Here is a 17,646-nt window from a genome sequence, read left to right as displayed (position 1 = left end):
CATTTTCTTTTCTTTCTATTTTATGATTACACAGTTTGCAATTACTATATTCCTTTCATGATTTTCGCTAAGAATATCTATCTATGTAAGTGGCCTTTAAGCTTATATTGTAATTAGTAATTAGGCTTACATTCCTAATATACCCTAGGGACATTTATGAATAACCATGAATAGTCGTGAATAAGCAGTGAAGAAAATCATAAAATGTTTAGCGTTCACCAGCAGTACAGTCATGTTGATATCTTAAAAGTCTCGTAAATCATTGCCTTAACCCAAACAGCTTGACAACGGTTAGATAAAGAACCAGCAACATCAGCTTGTTAATAATACACTCCCATTGGCTGGAGATAACATACGTAATGACTGTAAGACGCGTTGATTGGTATAACCCTTTAGACGACGTCACAACTCAAATTGTGACGTCGCCTATCAAGGTACATGAAAATTTGAATCTCAGTTCAGCCAAATATATCGGACATGAGATCTGTGACATTTATATACTTAAACATTTATTAAAGAAGAAGCAACGTCCGGGTTCGATTGTGAACAGTATGATGGTGTGCGTGCGAGAACATTGTTAATAGTGAAAAGGCTTTATCTTTTGCAATGAAACCAAGAAAGAAACTTCGGTGTTAATTGTTATACACCTTGAAGACCGAGGACACATACACATTACCCCAAACAGTGATTAACCCGCCAACATCTATTTATTTTCCATTTGTTCCCGTATATTTAATTTGTTTATTTTTTATATTCTATTTTTTTTTTCATTTAACCATTACCTTTTTATTTTATCTCGATTTTTCCTATTTTCACTTGTAGTTTTCTTAGTTTTCATATAAATTTTATTATTCATATATTTTCCTCTGCTTCTTGTGCGTCTTGTCCTTCAAGTCTACTTTTCTTGACCTCGCACAATTTTTTATTTGCCTCGTCCTTCTGTCCACACCTTAATTTTCTTATAAAATACTCTCTCTCTCTCTCTCTCTCTCTCTCTCTCTCTCTCTCTCTCTCTCTCTCTCTCTCTCTCTCTCTCTCTCTCTCTCTCTCTCTCTCTCTCTCTCTCTCATCGCAAAAAATATCGTATTTTGTCATATTTTTCAACAATCTTTATCCGTTTTTTTTCCACATAACATCCCCCTCTTCATCCTCCTCCTCCTCCTCCTCCTCACTGAAGAAAAGGACCTGGGAGTACTCATAACAAATGACTTAAAATGTGCTGCACAGTGTTCGGCCGCTAGTCGTAAAGCTAACACTGTTTTAGGATTTATTGCACGTAATTTTGACTATAAAACACCTGAAATCATAACGCGTCTCTATACGTCATTAGTGAGACCACATTTGGAATATGCGGTTCAGTTCTGGTCTCCAAGTTATCAAAAAGACATAAATAAATTAGAGAGCGTTCAAAGACGAGCAACGAAACTAATCCCCGGAATACGTGGCCTGTCATATGAAGAACGTCTCAAAAGACTAGACATGTTCTCCCTCAGAGATCGTCGCATCCGAGGTGACCTCATTCAAACGTTTAAAATACTTAAAAATATAGATAAGATCGATTATGAAAATCTTTTTGAGCTTTCGCAATCAGTAACGAGAAATAACGGCTTGAAGCTTAAAGGACAGCGATTTAATACTGATTTGCGAAGAAACTTTTTTAACGTAAGAATAGTTGAACACTGGAACAAGCTGCCAGCGTCCGTCGTCCAAGTTAACACGGTAGCTACGTTCAAAAGTAAATTAGACAAGTTTTATAAAGAAAATGGTTTCCGATAATTTTTTTTTTCCTTTTAGCGATAGTAGTAGTTACACTAGATACCTCTTTTCTTAGCGATAGTAGTAGTTCCATTAGTACTCTCTTTTTTCCCATCTTTCCTGTGTAAATTTCCCCGATTGTCCTTCTCAACAGTCGGGGTGTATTTTTCGTCTTATTTCCTGCCGGGTGACGCCGGAGGGATTGGTGGGTGGGGAGGAGCTTCATCTGTTCTATCCTTACCTCCTACTAAGTATGTAGCTTCTGTACGTGTAGTTTAGTAAACGAGTGATCTCGTTATAGGTCGCAAGGCCTCCTGTCACTCGTCTTTCCTATGTATTCCTATGTATTCCTCCTTCTTCTTCCCCCTCTCTTCTTCCTCCTCCTCCTCCTTCTCCTTATGTCACTTATGTGTGGTAAGGTTCCTGGGGATTGGAAGTTAGCAAACGTAACCCCCATACATAAAAAAGGCGACAAATCACTCCCATGTAACTACAGACCCATCAGACTCACATCTGTGGTATGCAAATTAATGGAAACTGTAATTCGCGATAACTTAGTTAACTTTCTAGAAGTAAATGATTTAATCAATGACTCACAGCACGGCTTTCGAAACAGACGTTCTTGTCTGACTAATTTACTTGACTTCTTTAATGATGTTTTCACCATGTACGACGAAACAAAGGCAGTAGATGTTGTGTATCTAGATTTTCAAAAAGCTTTTGACAAAGTTCCCCATAAGCGACTACTAGGCAAATTGAAGTCACATGGTGTAGATGGAATACTTCTCAAATGGCTTGAAGACTGGCTTTCTGAGAGAAAACAGCGCGTTGTTTTAAATGGTAAATTTTCAAAATGGCGAGAAGTCTTAAGCGGTGTACCACAGGGATCTGTGCTTGGCCCGGTTCTTTTCCTTATTTATGTTAATGATATCGATGAGGGCCTCACCTGTAAAGTAAGTAAGTTTGCTGATGATACTAAAATAATGAATAAAGTAGTCACGTCGGAGGATAAAAGAAAACTACAATCAGATCTCGACCGCTTAGCCACTTGGTCAGACAAGTGGCAGATGAGCTTCAATGTAGATAAATGTAAAGTGTTGCACATTGGTAGCAATAATGATCATACTAATTATTCAATGAACGGTTCCGAGCTTCTTAAGGTTGATGAGGAAAAAGACTTAGGCGTCATAATTACTTCAGACCTCAAGTCAAGTAAACACTGCTCGGAAGTAGTCAAAACGGCAAACAAACTGGTTGGGTTTATCGGTAGAACTTTTCAATTTAAATCAGAAGGGGTTATTCTCACATTGTTTAATGCACTCGTCCGACCTCATCTTGAATACTGTGTCCAGTTCTGGTCACCCCACTATAGGAAAGATATAGACAACCTGGAGAGAGTCCAAAGAAGAGTCACCAAATTGATCCCACGACTGCGAAACAAGCCTTACGAGGAGCGCTTGAGGAACTCAACTTGTTCAGTTTAGAGAAGCGGCGTATGCGAGGAGATTTGATTGAACTATTTAAAATGTTCCGGGGCTTTGATAACATAAATGTAAACAACTATCTCACCATTGACAGCTCCAACACCACTAGAAATAATGGCTACAAGATTACAGGTAAACGTTTCAGGTCAGACGAGGCAAAACATTATTTCTTCAATAGAATTGTAAATGTGTGGAACTCTCTCCTAGCATATGTTGTCCGTAGCAATACGATAGAAACTTTTAAAAAAAGGTTGGACATTCACTTCACATTAACCCCTCAAATGACGTACTTTGCGCCTTCATAAGATATTCTTTTCTTTGATTGTTGTTACTGTACTAGGTAGTGTCACATCTTCAATCTTTCATATCACATCTTTGACTTTCTCTCCCTGTGGCCTCTTTTCTTCTTCCTTGAACCCTGATGTCCTTCAGCCTCTAACTTATAGCATCTGTAGTGGTAGCATAGGCACACAGACAGCCTCGTTAGGCCCAGTAGGGCTGTTGCTGTCTGTTCCTTCCTTTGTATTCCTTTGTATTCCTTTGTATTCCTTCTTCTCTTCCTCCTCTTCCTCCTCCTCCTTCTCCTTCTCCTTCTCTTTCTCCTTCTCCTTCTCCTTCTCCTTCTCCTTCTCCTCCTCCTCCTCCTCCTCCTCCTCCTCCTCCTCCTCCTCCTCCTCCTCCTCCTCCTCCTCCTCCTCCTCCTCCTCCTCCTCCTCCTCCTCCTCCTCCTCCTCCTCCTCCTCCTCCTCCTCCTCCTCCTCCTCCTCCTCCTCCTCCGCTTCCTCTTTCTTCTTCACTGAAGAGAAGGACGTGGGAGTACTCATAACAAATGACCTAGAGTGTGCTGTGCAGCGTTCGGCCGCGAGTCATAAAGCTAACACTGTCTTAGGATTTATTGCGCTTAATTTTTGTTATAAAGCACCTGAATTCATAAAGCATCTTTGTACATCATTAGTGACCCCGTATTTGGAATACGCGGTTCAGTTCTGGTCTCCATGCTCTCAAAAATATATTAATAAATTAGGGAGCGTGCAAAGACGAGCAAGGAAACTAATCCCTGAATACGTGGTCTGTCATATGAAGAACGTCTCAAAATATTAGATATTATTTTCCCTTAGAGATCGTCGCATCCAAACGTTACAAATACTTAAAAATATAGACAAGATCGATTACGAAAATCTTTTTGAGCTTTCGCAATCAGTAGCAAGAAATAACGGCTTGAAGCTTAAAGGACAGCGATTTAATACTGATTTGCGAAGAAACTTTTTTTTAACGTAAAAGTAGTTGAACACGGGAACAAGCTGCCAGCGCCCGTCGTCCAAGTTAACGCGGTAGCTACGTTCAAAAGTAAATTAGACAAATTTTATAGAGAAAATGGTTTCCGATATATATATATATATATATATATATATATATATATATATATATATATATATATATATATATATATATATATTTTTTTTTTTTTTTTTTTTTTTTTCTTCATTTAGCGATAGTAGTAGTTACGCTAGATACCTCTTTTTCTTTGCGATAGTAGTAGTTACTTTAGTACTCTCTTATTCCCGTCTTTCCTGTATAAATTTTCCCGACTGTCCTCAGCAATCGGGGTGAATTTTTCCTCTTATTTCTTGCCGGGTGACGTCGGAGGGAGTGGTGGGTGGGGAGGAGCTTCATCTGTTCTGTCCTTGCCTCCTACTAAGAATGTAGCTTCTGTAGATGTAGTATAGTAAGCGAGTGACCTCGTCATAGGTCGCAAGGCCTCCTGTCACTCTTCTTTCTTATGTATTCCTATGTATTTCTCCTCCTTATCCTCCTTCTACTTCTCCTTCTCCTTCTCCTCCTCCTCCTCCTCCTCCTCCTCCTCCTCCTCCTCCTCCTCCTCCTCCTCCTCCTCCTCCTCCTCCTTCTTTTCCTCTTCCTCCGATTGGAAACGTGTGAATGTAACTCCAATTAGAAAAAAAAGGCGATAAATCACAACCAGCCATCTATCGACCCATTACTCTAACATCAGTTGTATGTAAAGTAATGGAGCCAATTATTCACGATGACATTGTCAGATTTTTAGAAAATAATATTATGATAAATGACTTAAAACATGGTTTCTGTAACAGACGTTTGTGCTTAACTTCTTACTTAACATTTTCAATTATGTTTTTAGCGTTTACAATGAGAATAAAGCATTAGACATGGTGTACTTAGATTTCCAGAAATCATTTGATAAAGTTCCACATAAACGTTTACTCAGTAAAATCAAACGGTATCACTGGCAATATTCACAGTTAGTTAAAAGACTGTTTTTTTTTTTATTATTTTTTTTTTTTTTTTGCGGATACTGAATTATTGTGAAAGGCTTTGTGTCTATTTGGCTTCATGTAAAAAGTGGCGTACCGTAGGAATTTGTGTTTGGTCCTATTGTATTCATATATGTAAATGACATTGATGATGGCCTCACGTGCAAGGTATCAAAATCTGCCTATGACACGAAAATTGTCCGTAAAGGAAACACTGCTCGAGACGGAGAAACACTTCAGTCTGACTTAGATCAATTGACTACCTGGGCCAATAAATGACAAATGGAATTCAGTATCGACAAATGTAAAGTATTCCACATCGTTAGTAATAACAAACAACTTCGTTATTTGATGAATGGTCGACAGGTTTTTGTAGTAAATAAAGAAAAAAAATCCCGAAGTTCTAATAATGAGTGATCTGAAACCCAGCCAGCACTGCTCACAGGTGGTCAAGACAGCTAACAAGCTGGTAGTATTTATTGGATTTTTTTTTTTTAAACAGATAAGAAATATTAATATTGAAACTCTATAATTCGTTTGTCAGACCCGAATATTGTGTACAATTTTGGTCACCTAATTACAGAAAAGACCTGGATAAGGTGGAAAGAGTCCAACGCAGAGTGACAAACATTATTCCTTGGCTGAGAAACAGACCTTATGAAGAAAAAATCAAGTAACTTAATCTCTCTAGTCTCTTAAAACACAGAATGCGAGGAAATTATCAAAGGATTCGACAACATTAATGTGGATGATTACTCTACATTTGATTGGTCAAATTTAACAAGAAGGCAGAACAGCTTCAAAATAATTGGTCAAAGATTCTCGTCAAATGAAGCATTGTTAATGTTTGGAATTCTCTTCCCTCTAATGTCGTCAATTGTGAAACAGTTTCGGCCTTCAAGAAAAGATTGGAGAAATATCTCGACACTAATCCCATCTCCGATATTATCCGATGTTCTAAACGTTCGTTTAAATAGAAGTAGATTTCTGATGTGGGGGAGTTGGCTATTGTAGTGATAGTGACTCCAAACTCTCTTTTCTTTCCTCATCATAATTGTCATATCATTTTTCTATTTTGTAAGGCTTATTCATTATTTCCTGCTAAACTTTTTCTCCATTATTATTTTAGATTGAGTAGATCACAAGCAGCCTAGTAAATACCAGTAGGTCTGCTGCTATTTTTTCCTACTTTCTATTTCTTTCTATTTTTTTCTCCTCCTCCTTCTCCTCCTCCTCCTCCTCCTCCTCCTCCTCCTCCTCCTCCTCCTCCTCCTCCTCCTCCTCCTCCTCCTCCTCCTCCTCCTCCTCCTCCTCCTCCTCCTCCTCCTCCTCCTCCTCCTCCTCCTCCTCCTCGCTTTAGCTCATCCACCTCCATATTAGCGGTGAAGAATTATGTGTTGTTTTGGAGAAAAACTTTTAAGTAGGCTGGGTGAAGTTTGTTGATTATTTAATTAGGAAAGCTGAGAAGTGCGCCATTAGGTCTCTCTCTCTCTCTCTCTCTCTCTCTCTCTCTCTCTCTCTCTCTCTCTCTCTCTCTCTCTCTCTCTCTTGGTATTTTTACTATCCATGGTTTAAATTAAGTCTTTGTATTGTCTTCTTAAATGCAAGCTTTACTAAAATATCATCCCTTTTTATCGCTCCATTGTCATTTTTCCTCCCCACAGATTCAACCGGTAATAGAAAAATACTTCCTGTATTTTCTCCACAAAAAGTAGAACCGTGCATTAATGAAACACCTCAGTTTGTCTCCTCATTGTTTTATGTCCCTCTTATAAGATTTAGTTCTCGTGCCTCAAATAAAAAAAAAAAAAATAAATAAATAAATAAATAAAAAATAACCCCTTCAGTACAATGACGCCTTTTTTAAGTATTTATTCTGCTTATTATTTTGTGATTCTATACAGCTTCAGAAATTTATGTGAAGATTAAAATAGTGAAGATTCCGGCCATTAACCTTCTGACCTTCATAGACCCTTCCTAATACAAATCGAATCATTTAATGATATCAAAATCTTCATGATAGAAAGACAAAGTAGCATCTTGATTTTCTTTTTTCTCCCACTAAAAAGTAGAAATGTCTTCTATACACTTATTTTTAGCTCCCCACTGGTAATTATTCGCATTAAATTCTCTCCACCACTCCTTTTGAAATGACTGAAGAATATAATACGCTCTAAAATTTCTCTCCCTAGCCAACTTTTCTCTACTTCAGCAAAATCTTAACTTTCACCTCCGAAGTCTTTGTATCTTTACCTTCTCCAGTTCTCATTTTCTTAGACTTAAACCTTCACAAGAACTAGCTTAACTTCTACTCCCTTCGTTGCTGTTTCTTTTTCTTTTTCTTTTTTTGTTTCAGACTTACAAACTTTAGCTTAAATTTAAACTTTTCATCATCCATCGCATTTTTTTTAATGTGTTTCATTTTTGCTTTTATTGTTTTTATTTATAATTTTTTCTACTTTCAATTTACAATATTTTTTCCTTTCAAATTCATACATATATTTTTTTTTTTTACCTTATGTTATAGTTTAATGACTGCAATACTTGAAATCTCCCCCAGTTTATTGATTTTCATCCCCCAATTACTCTCACCCTTCACACTTTAATGGGTTCACTTTTAAAAATCTTTCCCATCACTTTTGCTCTCCCATCTTTATACACAAAATTCACACCTACATTTATCATCTTAAAATTAATTATGTCTTTCTAAACACCAACCTGTTATCTACATTTTACAAATATCTTTCCTTTTACTTAATTCTTCTCATCAGCCAGTAATATATTTTTTTTTTCTATTTTCACCTCCATGACATTTTTCTCTTCCAAACAACCCAATAGTCTTCAAAATATTTCTTTATTTTTATCTGTCATACCATCCAAACTTTTCTATCTAACCTTTCTTTCCACCTTCATATACTAACGTCAGTCTCTCTACCACCACTCCCCTCTTTCCCTTACCCCTTCTGACATTAACTTTCTATCCCCAGACACTTCAATATCCTAACACCTAGAAAGTATCTCCCCAACAATTATCTTTTTATCCCCCCTAAGCTTTTCATCCCGTAATCACCTCATTTACATTCCCCATCACTTAAACCTCTCCTTTCCAACATATTCAGCATTTAAACACCAGCTTTCCACCCACATACACTTCAATTTCCTAACACCTGAAAAATATCCCCTAACAATTTTGTCTATCCTTCCAAAGTTATCCATCCCATAATTACTTCATTTACATTCTCCAGCACTCAGATTTCACCATTCCGACATATTCAGCATTTAGACACCAACTTTAGCCTTCCATCCACCAAGATCTCCTCAAAACACACATCTTTCACCCTCCCTGTCCCAGCTTCCCCATCGTTTTATCACCCATTCAGCATCACATCCGCAAATTATTCTCTCACCTCCCCGATGCTGAAGGTCATTTGGCTGCTCATAATGTAACTACACAGGGCAACGAAATAACCCTCATTACCACACAGTATTACTTAAGATTTTACGACACCCCGCCACAACACGACACACCTTAGGGCGGCACCAAGGAGGAGGTTAATATGATACTTGTCACTTATTGTACCGCCTTCCTTCTTACTCTTTTTTTTCTCCTTTTTTTTTTGTATTTTTATTTATCTTTCAGTGAAGTTTCTCTCTCTCTCTCTCTCTCTCTCTCTCTCTCTCTCTCTCTCTCTCTCTCTCTCTCTCTCTCTCTCTCTCTCTCTCTCTCTCTCTCTATCTCTCTCTCTCTCTTAATTTTTCACGAGGGCTTATACAGAGTTAAGAATGATACGTAATTGGCGTGTTGACGGTGTTAAAACTAATCTTTAAACACTTAGCCGCTGATTAACAATACTAATTAACTGCGTAATTGAACTTAATCCGCGGGCTCCATCCTAAGGCTGCAGGCAAGGGTCTATTAACACATTACTTCTCACAGTAAAGATTTTAAAGATCATCATTGTTTGCTCACTACGTTTTACTCTGTTTTTTTCTTTTCTTTTCTTTTATAAATAGTAACAGTTGATCCTATGAATCTTACAAAAAAAAAAAAAGAAAAGTAAGACGCTCTACATATCTAATGTCAGTTTGCACTATTCTGAGTGGGATTCTTTACCACGGAACTCTGGGCCACGGGACATCCAGATTTCTATTAGTCAGTATTCCTGAATCCCCACACACAGTTATTTCTCGAGCAGGATTTGGATAAACTGTATGCTCCACCCAGCTTGGATTCAAACTGTGACCCGCGAATTAGTAAATCAAGTGCGCAAACCACTGCACCAATAGACGCTACCAGTAAACAGGCATGAACGAGAACATAACATGAACATATAATTTATAACACGTCAAAGCAACTAGTCAAGGGTACTCACACAGAACGCCGAGGGTGAATGAGGCGGAGGGCGGGGCGCTGTCCGGGGAGTTGGTGGCTTCACAAGTCACCTCAACCCCGTTGTCTCCCGGCGTGACCTGCACCTGAGCCTGGCCCATCGTGGTGTTGCCCGAGCGCTGCAGATCCGTCAATAGAGCCTCGCCTGCCTTGTATATCCTGGAGAGGCGGAGAAAACTTTTTATCAGTGTTTTAAGAGGGGAGGGAGTTTCATTGAGATAAATAAGAAAATATCTCCCTAACATTTTTTTTTTCATTCTCCGCAAGCTTTCCATTCAATAATTTCTTCATTTACATTTTCCGCCACTCGAACTTGACCTTTCCAACATATTTAGCATATTCAGTATAACTCAATATAATTCAGTATGACTCCTACAAGAGAGAGTTTCTTTTCTATATATGTGAGGCTATGGTCATTATTAACAAAAGGAGGTAAAAGTCAAAAGCAAAGTTGATTAATGTGTTAGTCGTTTCCCGCGACGATTTATGTGTTTAGTGTTTTGAATGGGATTAAAATGGGAAAGGTTGATGTGTATTAGGGACGAGCTTTTTTTTTTTTTCTCTTATCTTTATGTAGGAAATCTAGTCAAAGGCAACATAACCATGAAAAATGCCAACTGAAGCGTCATTCTCTCTTTTTGATGACTTGGGTGTTTCGTGTTTTGAGAGTGACTAGTAAGCAAAAGATTGACTCTTGTTACAAATAAATAAATGAACAAGAGGCAACGCAACCGGTAGAGTGAAAGAAAAATGATCAACTAAAACTATCGATTGTTATGTTGATAGTTTTTTTTTTTTTTTTCGAGTGTTTCAGGTACTTTTTATGTTGATAATGCTATTTTACATGAGAAGAGTTTCGTTCACAGCAAACAGAATCGCTGGAGAAACAAAAACAAAAGAAAATGTTCCTTGAAAAGCTAGTGTCTTATGTTTGTCTTGGTTTTTATTGCCTTTCGAGTGAGTAGTAACAAATGGATGAAGTAGTGTAGGAGAACTTCACTTATTTTTATTCATTTATCTATTTTTAGGATTATTTTTGTTTGTATAAAGGAATCTCATTAAACCCTTCAGTACTGGGACGCATTTTTACCATGAGATTTGGGTGTGATTAGACCATTTATCTTACATTAGCAAGGGTCTATACGTGTCACAAGATTAATAGCCAGATTCTTCACTAATTTAATCCCCCACATAAGTTTCTGAAGGCCAAATAGTCACCCAAATGAATATGGAAATGCATCGTGGTACTGAAAGAGTTGAAGACAACGCAATCAACATAAAAAGACTATTTAAAGTACAATAACTTTTAAATGGCTTGCGTGTGATTAGTAAGCAGTAAGCATTAGAGAAGATACACGTTTAATTTTATAAGAGGTGTCTCATTAAAGAAAACGAAGACAATAAAAACAATCGGAATACAAACTGATGCGGTAGTTCTTAAGAGAAAGTACATGCAGCATTATGGAGCATCTTGTGTGGAAGTGTATACACAGAGCAGGTGAAAAAAAACTGCGGATGATCTATAGCGCATGATCTATATTTACTCTAGCATTACTACGAAGTCTTCCTCATATACAATATCATTTTATCACAAGGAAACTGCTCTTGAAAACGTTACAACAACAGGCTCTCCTGTATTCCCTTTCCGCCACAATGTACATACTTGTTTTCTAATGTGTGATGAAGGCTTGGATAGACAGATAGATAGGTAGATAGATTGATAGACAGCGAGAGAGAGAGAGAGAGAGAGAGAGAGAGAGAGAGAGAGAGAGAGAGAGAGAGAGAGAGAGAGAGAGAGAGAGAGAGAGGTCTTGTTGTGAAAAGATTACGTTTACATGTAAAATCTTGAGTGCAGTAAAGTGTAGCATACAAAACAAGACAAATTCTGGGATGTCTTGGAAATTTTAAGATCTACGTAAAGAATACAAGGGAACACAAAGGAGGAACGAACAAGAGCAGATATGTTGGCCACATGAACGTTCATTTAGTGTTAATGAGAACGATAGACAAAAACAATAACAAGAAAGTCATTGGACATGATACACGATAAGATAGGATAGGATAGGATAGGTAAGCATAAATGTAGAGTGAACGAGAGAAGTAGTGTGTGTGTGTGTGTGTGTGTGTGTGTGTGTGTGTGTGTGTGTGTGTGTGTGTGTGTGTGTGTGTGTGTGTGTGTAATTCACTTCGGTCGCCTACTGGTCACCCAGCCAGTCTTCCCCATTACGGAGCGAGCTCAGAGCTCATACACCGATCTTTGAGTAGGAGTGAGACCACATCACACATAACACACACCGGGAAAGCGAGGCCACAACCCCTCGAGTTACATTCCGTACCTATTTACTGCTAGGTGAACAGGGGCCACACGTTAAGAGGCTTGCCCATTTGCCTCGCCGTTTTCCGGGACTCGAATCCGGGCCTCACGATTGTGAGTCGAGCGTGTTAACCATTACACTACGCGGTGTGTGTGTGTGTGTGTGTGTGTGTGTGTGTGTGTGTGTGTGTGTGTGTGTGTGTGTGTGTGTGTGTGTGTGTGTGTGTGTGTGTGTGTGTGTGTGTGTGTGTGTGTGTGTGTGTGTATAGTGTGCCAGAAAGCAAATACTTTGGGCATATTTCTGACAGAAATAAAATGGTAAGCCCACACACACACACACACACACACACACACACACACACACACACACACACACACGGTAGCTTCATTACTAAGGTTCAACGCGTACAGTAGAGGTGGAAGCGGTGGTGGTGGCGGTGGCGGTGGTGGTGGTGGTAGTAGAGGCAGTGATGGTGGTGGTGGTAGTGGTGGTGGTAGTAGTAGTAGTAGTAGTGGCGCTGTCGACTCGCGTAATTAAATGTTGATGTAGTGAGCATTTATTATAGGAATAATCAACATGCCTTCGCTGTAATAACACAAACCAGAGCCGCCGTGGGAATGTTGAGTATTTCACTGTGTTATTAATATCATGTTATTTACGAAAAAAAAAAAAAAAGAGGAAAAAGAGATAGAGGTGAGCAAGGTTTAAACAAATAAATAATGGGGCTTGTTCTTGTGTGGTATTTGACTGTAATGTTTATTTGTTTATCCATTAATTTATCTTTTCAACGATTTTCACGACTTAGTGCGTTGAAAGGTGTGTGTGTGTGTGTGTGTGTGTGTGTGTGTGTGTGTGTGTGTGTGTGTGTGTGTGTGGAGGAAATACTGCGTGCGTGTGAGGGAGAGATAATTAATGTAATGAGTGTGAGTGAGAGATTAGACTGAGTAATGTTTAGCGCTTTTATGATACATGGGTGTAGTATAGTGTGATTGTGTGTATGAGTATACTTAACTGACTGTGTTTGGTGAGCCTGTTAATGTGTGACTCTGAAATGAAGAGAGCCAAGGTAGAGCTAAAGTACTGCCATCAAAAAGGCTTTTTGTTTACTTATAAATGGCTTAAGTTTTCACTGCTTAGCAACGTGGTGGAATTCGAACGAGTAGATTCGAATCCCACCACGTACAGCCATAAAACACTTTGTCATTTGTCGAGTGGTTTAAAGTTACCGACATGTCACTATGATACCCAGGTTCTAGGTGGTTACACTCAAGATGAGCTTGGGTGGTGATATGGCCCTAATATGGGTAGCACTATAAATAAAATTGCCTGCGCCACTAATGGGCGGATGCTGAACAGCGTTTCCCATACACTTTTAATGTATGCCTACAGGCGCTATAGACCATACCGTAAAAAAAAATAATAATAAAAAAAAAAAAAAAATATATATATATATATATATATATATATATATATATATATATATATATATATATATATATATATATATATATATATATCAAAACACCAATGTCTCTAAATTATCTTTTCTCTCGAATCTTCATTTCTATTTTAAGGGCTTAATGAGCAGATATATTTATCCATTCATTTGTTGGTTTGTAATTAGACTTATTCCCCCGGCCTATAAAGACATTGAAAAATAGAAGTATATATAGAGAAATTTATATAATTTCCACATAGATGTCGGAAGCTAAGCACATTATTGACATGAGTAAAGTGGCGTACTACATAGAAAAAGATATCAAGGAAAGAGGAAACGAGAATAGCTGAATCCACGACGACTGTCATGTACGGGTGGTCTGTGAAGCCCAACCCAGACCGGAAAAAGAAGGGGAATATCAGGCAATAGTTGATGGAGTGATGTTTTGACAAGTACATTACGTGGGAGTGGCGGCCTGGCAGGAGGTGACAGGTGGAAATGAATGATAAAAAAGAATCGTGTGTTTTAAATTTAACTCTGGTAAATACGAGAAGCAAATGTTTGATTTAGGACAGTTTGATAAACCATGTGATTGACTGGTGGATATAAAACAAATTAAAGTTTTGAGAGACAGAAAAGCGAATGACTGACTGATGGGCATAAAATAAATTAATTTTGAATAGATTGATATTTTTCAATTAGATAAGAAGAAACAAATGGTTGCGAGTTAAAACAAATGAACAAGGCAAAAATAAAGAAATGAAAATTAACAGAAAACTGGAATGAAAAATAATATGCAACTTTTTTTTTACAGTTATTTTATATATCTTTCCTTAATTATTAATCAATTTGGGTTATCTTCAATCTTTATACCATTTAAAATTGCACAATCTATAATGTTCACTTATCTGGTTTCTTGCATATGGTTATTAGGCTGTAATGCATCACTTCTGATGATATTCATTATTTCGTGTCAGAGAGAATACTTCAATAAATGTACTTTTTATTTTTCATCTTCATAAGGATGATTTTCAAAGACCAATGAGAAGATTAGCTGGTGTGTGTTTCTTTTTATTGTCACTAACAACAGGACAGCATCACCGGAAACGAAATAACTATAAGCAATTATTTACATTATCAATTTTTGCCATCATGATCTTTAACATGAAAAAATAAGAAATGAACAAGAAATCTAGATGAAACGGTGATACGAAGCGAGAGAGAGAGAGAGAGAGAGAGAGAGAGAGAGAGAGAGAGAGAGAGAGAGAGAGAAGGAGGGGAAGGTAAAATATAAAAGAAAGATGCAAGAGTGAAAGATAACCAGGAAGATGGTGTCTTCAGATTGACAGGTAACAGAGAGGTAAGTGTGTGAGCGTGAGGTCGGTGATGGCTGAGTGACGGGAAAGGGAAAGAAACACCTTTGTCCTGGAAATCTTTTACGTAACCCTCTCATCTTGTTTATGTCGCCTCAGTTTTCTGCTCTATCTATATACCAAGACGGCAATCCCGCTCTGGACAACCAAGACAAAGCACCACACACACACACACACACACACACACACACACACACACACACACACACACACACACACACACACACACACACACACACACACACACACACACACACACACACACACACATATTCACACCATTCACACTCTTAGTTCTAATAATTATAATCTCTCACTATCTCTGCAGCACACTAGTCGGACAAAGACAAAGCACCACACACCTTCTCACCTACATTTATACTTTCAGTTCCTTTAGTCTCTGGTAGGAATATAAATGAATGCTAATGATTACTGATTATGGATATTTATTTATTTATTTATTACCTCATGTATTGCTTCAAGATGGATTGCCAGTAAATGCGAATTAATGGAAATGAATACAGAAAGTGATATGATAAGTAACTATGATAAATTAAATGATAGTAATGTAATATGCTTGTATTAATGCATTTAAATTACTTGAAATTCCAAATATCTGATTGTATACTTCACACAATACACGAAAGAGATGAATTTCCACTGAATACAGATGAATGATGGTAATAATAAATGATAACAACATAAATAAGCATAGATATTTTGAGTAACGTAAAAATAAATATATATAACCTTTTAAAGAATCATCTGACACTGAATCACATAAACATATATCAGTATGAAAAAAAAGGGACAATATAGAGTAATGTGAAAGAGAATTTGGATTGCATATCACAAAGCTATAAATGAAACAACATAATGATTAGATAATCCCTCTTACGCAATAGTTACAAGTTAATATCCATCAAACACAAAGGATTACAAAGGATTGCGAAAGGATTACAAAACAACAACAGACCTTTGCATCTATCCAGGACTGTCTCATTACTCTGCCATGCTCTGCCCTAACTACTAACATAAAAATACTGTCCTCAAACTTATTAGCTTCTTAGTTTTTTGCTAAACACTAATTACTAATATAAAATACTCTTCTCTCTAACTTAACTCTAAGTATTAAGATGGATTTTTTCTATCCAGCATCTAAAGTTAAGGTACTATTTATCTTTTTTCATATAGCAAACTACTACATTTTGGACTCATTATTTCCTGAGACATTGTTATTGAATATTCAATATGTTTGATAAAATCTTCGGTTTTTTATATATTGTTCGTTTTAGTATATCACTATATCACATAAATTATAATGCATTTTACTATTGCTTTAACAATTTTTTATATGATGTTCCGTATTGCAACTATATCGCTATATGTTTCCATTGAATACATTTTTTTTTTTTTTACGATAAGGCCTATAGCGCCTGTAGGCTACTTTGACTGTGTAGGAAGCACTGTTCAAGTTCCGCCCATTAGTGGCGCAGGATATTTTATTTATAGTGGTACCCATATTAGGGCACGTGTCATCACCCAAGCTCATCTTGGGTGTAGAACCTAAGTATCATGGTGACATGTAGGTAACTTTGAACCACTCGACAAATGGCAAAGTGTTTAAGGCTGTACGTGGTGGGATTCCAACCTACGCGTGGACATCTGCCCGATCCCACGCTCACCACCTTATCCACTACGCCATCTGGTTGAGGCTGATATATACTGCAGATAATTGTCAGTTGTTATGTACCTGCAAGGCTGTAAAGTGTAAAAATATAGAATTACATCCTGTATGCTGTTACATTGTAGAAGGGAACAATGTAATACTGATAACGATTTTGATGAAATACCTTTTATTTCTAACTAATTAGGTGACTACTGATATAAAATCACGCTTTCCTTACTACTAACTCATTTCTTAGCATTTAACAAATATAAATACTACTTTCTATTTTACTTCTAATACAACAGCTCTATACTCTCACTACGTATCAGTATACATAAAGATACGCATTTTTCGACTACTAAGATAAAAAATTCGTATATTCTTTGTAATTGCTAATGTAAAAGTAGCATTTTCTATCGTCAATATTGCATTAGTGCTGGCAGCTGAATACACTCAGTAAGAGAGGGAATGCAGAGTCCCTTCAGACTAGGTGAGTGTGAAGTTGAGTGTGGAGGAGAATATTTACTGCAGGGAAATCAAAAGGTCAAAGTGAGGCTGAAATCTATAGTAACTTTATATGTTGAAATCAAGTTTATTCACAGACATTTTACTTTCTGATTACTGGCTTTTAGGTTTGTTAATCTGAATTTATCCGTGAATTTGTCTATTTGTGTCGGTCTATGTATCCTTTGCCTGTCTACATGTGTGTGTGTGTGTGTGTGTGTGTGTGTGTGTGTGTGTGTGTGTGTGTGTGTGTGTGTGTGTGTGTGTGTGTGTGTGCATCTTTCTCATTATGTCTTTATATCGATCACTGCAAATTTATTCGTGCCTTTATATATCTGTGTATCATGTTACGTTCCTATTTGTATGTTTGATAATGTACATGTTTTATTTAACTTCTTAAACTCATTATTAATCTATGTATACCTAC

At 37.3% G+C, this 17,646-nt stretch overlaps 1 protein-coding gene across 1 annotated transcript in view; it reads right to left on the bottom strand.

The window, feature by feature from the left end:
• LOC123502034 (nephrin-like) overlaps positions 1-17,646 on the bottom strand; it is a 433,084-nt gene that overhangs the window by 106,454 nt on the left and 308,984 nt on the right. The window contains exon 10 of the mRNA XM_045251187.1: positions 9,904-10,079. Coding sequence (XP_045107122.1) covers positions 9,904-10,079 — 176 coding nt within the window. The remainder of the gene's footprint in view (positions 1-9,903; positions 10,080-17,646) is intronic.

Source organism: Portunus trituberculatus, chromosome 10, assembly GCF_017591435.1.
Source record: "Portunus trituberculatus isolate SZX2019 chromosome 10, ASM1759143v1, whole genome shotgun sequence".
NCBI lineage: Eukaryota > Metazoa > Arthropoda > Malacostraca > Decapoda > Portunidae > Portunus > Portunus trituberculatus.
Note: the sequence above shows the minus strand (reverse complement) of the source record. Positions and strands in the feature narration are given on the sequence as shown.